The 6,700-nt window shown below is 38.0% G+C and overlaps 1 protein-coding gene across 1 annotated transcript in view; it reads right to left on the bottom strand.

Annotated features, from left to right (window-relative positions):
* Positions 1-6,272: 6,272 nt before the first annotated feature.
* Positions 6,273-6,700, bottom strand: part of THNSL1 (threonine synthase-like 1 (S. cerevisiae)) — a 2,476-nt gene continuing 2,048 nt past the window's right edge. The window contains exon 2 of the mRNA XM_010141780.1: positions 6,273-6,700. This exon is cut by the window's right edge and continues 38 nt beyond it. Within this exon, the coding sequence (XP_010140082.1) occupies positions 6,345-6,700 (356 nt within the window). The 3' untranslated portion in view covers positions 6,273-6,344.

The raw sequence follows: 6,700 nt of genomic DNA, 5'->3' as shown, positions 1-6,700 counted from the left end.
CTGTGAAACACTGTTCGGGCTTCTGTGAGCAAGGAAGTGACTTCTGGGGCAGCCGAACGGGGCTGCTGTGACCACTTCGCTTGACCTCTTGCATAACACGGATCTGACTTGCCAGAATTGTCTACCAAATCACATCTTTTCGAGAATCATCTAACACGTTCAGATGAGAGAAACCTTTACCATTCTGCTATGTGCCTTTATCTCCTTTTGTAACGTGTCCAACCTCTACTTACAATCTCTGGACCACTCTTTCTCTGCTAGATGGAACAGACCTTTATTTTATTAGCAATTTTTTGCTCCAAAGATGATTCTTCTAGGGCAACTCTCACTAAACTACGCAGGTTCTGCTTACTGAGATTCTCATGTCAGTGCTTCTTTTTAATGCTGCTATTGCTCTCATGACTTTTTTCTGTTTCCCAGCATTACTGAAAATTGTGAGTATTAAGAGTTGGGCGTAGCATTCTTCCAAGAGGTTACACCGAAGTCAAATACAGACAGCAAAATTACTTCTCTGGCAGTATTCCCATTTTTAAACCAGAGAATCTCACTGGTCCTTTTGGCCACCTGGCATGCTGAAAATTCACGTCCCATTGAGCGCACACAGATGCTGTTCGAAGTCAGCATTTCCTACAGCAGATTGTTCTACTGGGTAAGTATGTTCTCAAACCTCTGCCCCTAGAAACACAGGTCAGCATTAAGATGCAGTGAAATGCAAATTGCTTACAGCTCCCAACCAAGTAATTCATCTTACTCTGTTCAAGTGGCTCCTTAGTGTTTAAGCTTTGTGGCACCCATAGTTTTGAGCACTCACTATTTTATTTCCCTCTGTGTTCTTAAACTCATGGTTAAGACTCAAAAGCTGTGTGAACTCATGCAACAAATCTGCTAAGTCACAGCTGTCCTTCCAGCTTTACACTCTGAGATCTTTCAGGTTAGGACTCAATTAGTGTCATGATGAATTTTAAACCTGGGGGTGACACACTGCATGTTTCTATAGCAATAATTTATTTAAAATAAAATGAACTGTTTGAAAATCTAAGGGCATTTCAAATACCAGTAATGAAATATCTAAATAAAATGCTAAAGCAACAATTCCTGTGCTATGTAACTGATTTTGTAAAGTTTGGGATACTTTTTGTGAAAAATGTGTTCCTATGTTGCACAAGGAACACACTGGTTTCTCTGCTTCATTAAATAAGATATTGTACATAAGCAAGTAAAGCAGGTGTTTTCTCAATTCTGCTAAACAATTTTCCTATTAAGTATTTTATTTCCTATGCTTTCAAGAAAGTAGCCAGAGACCACCTTAGTCACCAGGGAATAAAGTCTTCTGGAGTAAAGGCACAAACAGCTTAGATCTTACCTCCACACCAGGAGACCTAAGGTGGAAAACAAGACCACGACTGATGTCTTTTAGATCGCTGCATTCCAAAAAATCGTCGAAGCAACAGCTTCCCAATTCTCATAAGTGTGCTGCGCACATTTATGACTACTGTGAAAAAACAGTAACATTTAAATCCTCTTCAAACTGTTAATACGTGTTCAGAATCAACTGCTTGTTCTCATTAATTCACTGAAATTAACTACTTATTGCTGTTGTAATAGTCAAGAAATTTTTAAGCCTGTGCTCCTGAAATCACATTCCAAGTGAACCAAAGTTGCTCCGCATCTCCTAACAAGCAATCAGCTCATCCTTCCACCAAACTAAGCATATATAAGAAAGATAAAACGGAGATGTCCTTTTCCATATGAATTCCTCATAATTCAGACTTCCCATGCAGCACCCAACAAGTCTGTGGTGCAAAAACAGTCTTTAGATATTTGCTACTTTTGATGTGGGTTTATATATGTTTATATATGTTGCAAATTATCTCACTAACATCCATCAATCTCAGCAAAGTGAATTACTAGATCATTTACTGTACACCTAACTTTCAAGTAAACATAGGACAAAACTCATCTTTCAAGACTGAAAAAGTCAGATTTTGAAACCACTTCTTTTAATGGATTTTCTTTATATCACATTGATAAGGATTTACGAGCATCTCTGCAAAGAAAGTGCTACAGAGTGGATCCCACAGCATTTATTTAGAAAAAATACAAGATACAAATGACTAATGCATATTTCAGACATGCCAAACATGATATACTTAATAGCAAAGTGTTCTAGATGTCCTTGAAGAGTAAAGATGACCTCTTGAAAAACAAGAATCTTCCTTTTAGAGTTCCATCTGCTAAACTATTCCATCACCTCAAAAGCACATACAGCAATTCTTTCTAAACTGTAAGATGCTAAGAAAACAGAATTACTTTCTGAAGATACCTCTATCTGCTCTACTCACCCTTTACCTCGAATCACTCTCTGAGAAGGAAGATTGTGACTAAAGGCAAGTAATGAGCAGCTAGTGAGTCTGTAAGCAAAACAAACTGGTTTCCATGTAAGTATCCTTAAAATAAAAAGTGTAAATACAGACATTACAGTGTCCTTACATTTATTACATTTGTCCTTAAGGTTTTTCATGTCGTATCAGTGTTCAGCAAAGATTTATCTATACAGAAGAGTATTAGCTTAACTAAAGCTATGCTGTTACTCCAGGTCAATGAAGCTAGTGGAAATGTGTATATATGCATACTCACACTCTCTGTAAACCTGGCTTAGATTTAGACCACCATGTCCTATCTTTAGACAAACAGGAGCAAACCATGTATACACCAAGCCTAAATGGCTTAAAGAATCCTGATAACCACCACAATGTAGATTTGCTTTTGTGTATCATTAGTACACCATTTTTACCTTAAAAATAGAAAATATTGCATGACCATATTCAGTGTGCACAAGGTCTGCAAAAACCAGAAAAATGGCACTTGTGTCCACTCTTCATCATTAATGCCCTTTGAATCTTTCGTAATACTGATGGGGGGAAAAAAGTACAACAGTCGCACAGTGTTTGCTGAACCACAGTATTTTGCTGACTGACATTCAGAAAAGCTGGGCTGGAAAGGCAGAAGGTTTGCTTTCCTCGCTAACCTATGCACCCACAGCCAGCTATACCGAGTATGCTGGAAGTTTTTTCTCTTCCATTCCTCCAGGCCCAACAGGACAAGGCAAGCCAGAAGATTGTACATTATAGTCACCACAACACAGCATCAGCACCTGGTCACAAATGCTGTGTACATCCAGGATCACGACACTACTGCAGCATTTTACAATCCCCATTACTAGAAACCACAAGCAGATGTGGCGCACAAAAACAGCTCACGGAAGTTACAAGAAAGACCAAAAATTAATTCATTATTTTAATAGAAGAGTAAATATTGCATTGTAAAAGCCTTTAGACATTCTGACAAATGTACTAATACCATACGTGCTCTTTAACCACTGCTTTAAGTCCACATTGAAAGCCCAAACCTAAGTACAATTGCCCTTTTTTCTCATTCAATTCATATCAACTGTTATAATGGCTCACATGATATGTAAGTAGCAACTAGAAATTTTACTTTCTTCTTCCAACCAATCTTGAATTACTGCCATGAACTTTGAAATATTGATTGTTTGAATCATGCCAAAATAAATCCGCTGCTAGTTCAGTTCTTACTGTTTTATCTAATAATGAACTAACTCAGGATGTTTGCTTCTAGTCTAATCTTGTTTAGAATCCTAGCTTTCTCTTTTAGGTACTTTCTATGAAAACAAGTTCTTCTTTATAGACATTTCTATAAGGTACTGTAACAGTGAGGGACAACTTGCCCTATGAAGTCAAACAGCATTAAGCCACATGGAACCAGGTACTGCAGGATTTCCACAGAATCCTTATGCTGAAACCAATTTTCCTTCCAGTAATTCAGTCCAGGCAGTTGGGCTTGTTTGGCATTTTTTGGTTGGTTGGTTTGTTTTAAGATCTAGAATTCTGGTTTTCACCAAGCACATCCAGAGAAAACACGGCATTTTTTTCCACTTGGAACTACAGTAAGAATGAGATGGAAACACACAGAAATAAAAGGTGGATGTGCACTTACCACCTTTAAAAGCAATGCTTCTTTTTTTGGCATGTTTATGCAACCTTTTCTTACAGAACTTGGGTTTTTTAATTACATATTTATAGTCTTTCTCGTGTTCTGTTTGGAAAATTACAAAAATCCCTCTGCCCTATAAGGAGAGAGTGAAGGACTTAGGTCTTTTCACTGTGAAGAAGAAGCTGAGGGGGTACCTCATCACATTACGGCAACTAAGAATGGCAACTAGAAAGACAAAGGCTTTCTCTTCACAACAAGCCATATGGAGATGACAAGGGGAAATGGGTACAAGCTGCACCAGGAAAAGTTTCACCTTGATATAAGAAAAAAAAATTTTCACAGTGAGAAAACTGAACCACTGGAGTAACCTCCCTAGGGAGGTGGTAGAGTCCCCATTGCTGGAGGTTTTTACAACGTGACTGGCAAGTGTGCTAGATAATCTCATCTAGGCTCTCTTTCCCATGAAAGGTTGAGGCAGATGATGTTTTGAGGTACCTTCCACCCTGAGCTGTTCAATGATTCTGTGAAAATAAAAAAATTATTTTCCAAAGTTCCTGCGAAAAGAGCAAACCAAGATTGAGCAGAGAAAAGAACTAGAAAGGTCCTAAAAAGGCATCCAAGAATGGCAGAATCTAGAGAGCTATTGTGTCACACCTTTGTTATCTGCTACATTTAATTTTATTGTATAATATATTCACTGTGGCAAATGCACATCATGCTTGGGTCTTTTACCTTACTCTGGAAAAACGGCAAGTCTTTGAAATAGTTTACTAGATGGTGTCTTCTTCATGTCTACAGTAGCAAAATGTACAAGCAGACACACAGAGGAAGCTGGCAGATATGGCAACAGTTCAAAGCCCCACAGGAGTCCTGACATCTAGGAGATACTGCCTCTCAAAGAGGCAAAAAATGTTATCAGTTGCCACCTCTCTTGGCAATACTTTCCCTGTTTGAATCTTGGTGGAAAACACAACCTCCCATAGCTATTTATCCTCACATCTGATGACTTTTAGCTCTTCACCTGTAACTGCATGCCATTCAAAACTTGCCAATGCATCATTTTACCATTTCTTTTACTGTGAAATGTAGTTATATTTACGTCCTTGCCAAATATAATCTACAGTTAGCAGAACATATCTGTCCATAACCACATGACCTCCTAAGGCAACATGCTCTACTCTTTTATTCTGATGCAAAAAAAAACATTGAAGAGCCTATCATTAGCAAAACTAGATTGTTAATACCTCTGATGCTATCGCACCTCCCAGACACTGGAATTCATCTTTCACTTTCCTTGATGAGATGCCAAGCACTTCGGGAAGCTTTCTTATACTAGTTCATGCAAAGCATGAATAGAATAGAATGTCAAGGAAATTAATTTAAGAAAAATATGAAATGGAAGTACTTAGAACAAGAAAGTTATATGACCTCAAAGATAGCACTTGCATTCTAAAAAGTCAGAATACAAAAAGTAAATGTAAATAAACGGTGGTCTGGTTCTTATTTAAGGAGACTGCTGCTACTACTAGCAAATTCTTCAATGCATTAGAAAAGGATTCTAAAGGTGAAAGTTCAAATAGAAAAGATCTGGGAAAGAGACTACGATACATTGGAGGGAGAAACATATCTCAAAAAAATTTAAAAATATTGAATGAAGAATTCTATTTTACACAGGAAAATATCTGTGAGAAAAAAAAGCATGAAAAACAAACCTATCAGAATTTTTTTACATAAACGTTGGCCTCAATACATAAAAAACCTTTATACAAGAAGATAACATACCACCAAATTGAATGTTTCAAGGATCAACAATACAAGCATACTTCAATCTTTGTAGTGAAAACAACCCTCATTAGTAACTTACGAACTTCATTACAGTATCTTACTACATTTTGGTGCCCTAAGCAAAGTGAGTTGAAGTTCAACTAATCACGCACTGACCAAATGATCTCATCATTCTTGCAACAGAACAAGGGCTATTAGTTTCAGAAAGGTCAGACTTCATTATCTTCCTCCTTCCACGGAGAATGCTTCAGGCTTGTGAAGGAGACAGCACTGCCAAGGAAAGCCGGCAGCAGTGGCATCTCTATTATGTATGATCTGCAGAAAAGTATTCCAGTCATCTATCCTCTCAATTCACAACCTTTCACCACTACTAGAAATCTCACACACCTGACTTACAAATTCTGTTGAGAACTTGACAATTGAGTATAAAACTGCGGATGTTATGCTGTGGACTGGACACAGGCCAAATGAATCATGACTTTAGTAAAGCATGCAGCTTGTTAAGAAGGTACCACAACTGACACCGTGGATGTCTGAGCGGTCGCTCAGAAAACTTTCATAAAATGATTCTGAATTAAAGTTTCTATATGAGACATCAGCATACTCATATCAGCAGCACAGACCTGGTGATCCTCATTTGCCTTCCTTTTCAGGGTCTCTAACAGTCCCCAGTGGACTGGAGGCAGAGGGCTGTAAGAACTCAGCAAGTGAAGCTGACTTAATGGATTCTGGTTTATTTCTGCAATCCTCAAGGCCCTCAAGATAGCAGGTGCAAACTTAGAATAGTGAGCCGTAGATGAAATAATAATTGGGCAAGTTCTATCTTGTAATCGATCTGCAACTACTTTAGCAACAGCTGTGTGTGTATCCAAAATATATCCTGTAGTACTGTACACAGAGT

Source organism: Buceros rhinoceros, unplaced genomic scaffold (assembly GCF_000710305.1).
Source record: "Buceros rhinoceros silvestris isolate BGI_N320 unplaced genomic scaffold, ASM71030v1 scaffold1428, whole genome shotgun sequence".
In the NCBI taxonomy this organism is placed as follows: domain Eukaryota; kingdom Metazoa; phylum Chordata; class Aves; order Bucerotiformes; family Bucerotidae; genus Buceros; species Buceros rhinoceros.
The sequence above is the reverse complement of the archived record's forward strand: the minus strand, read 5'-3'. Positions and strand labels throughout refer to the sequence as shown.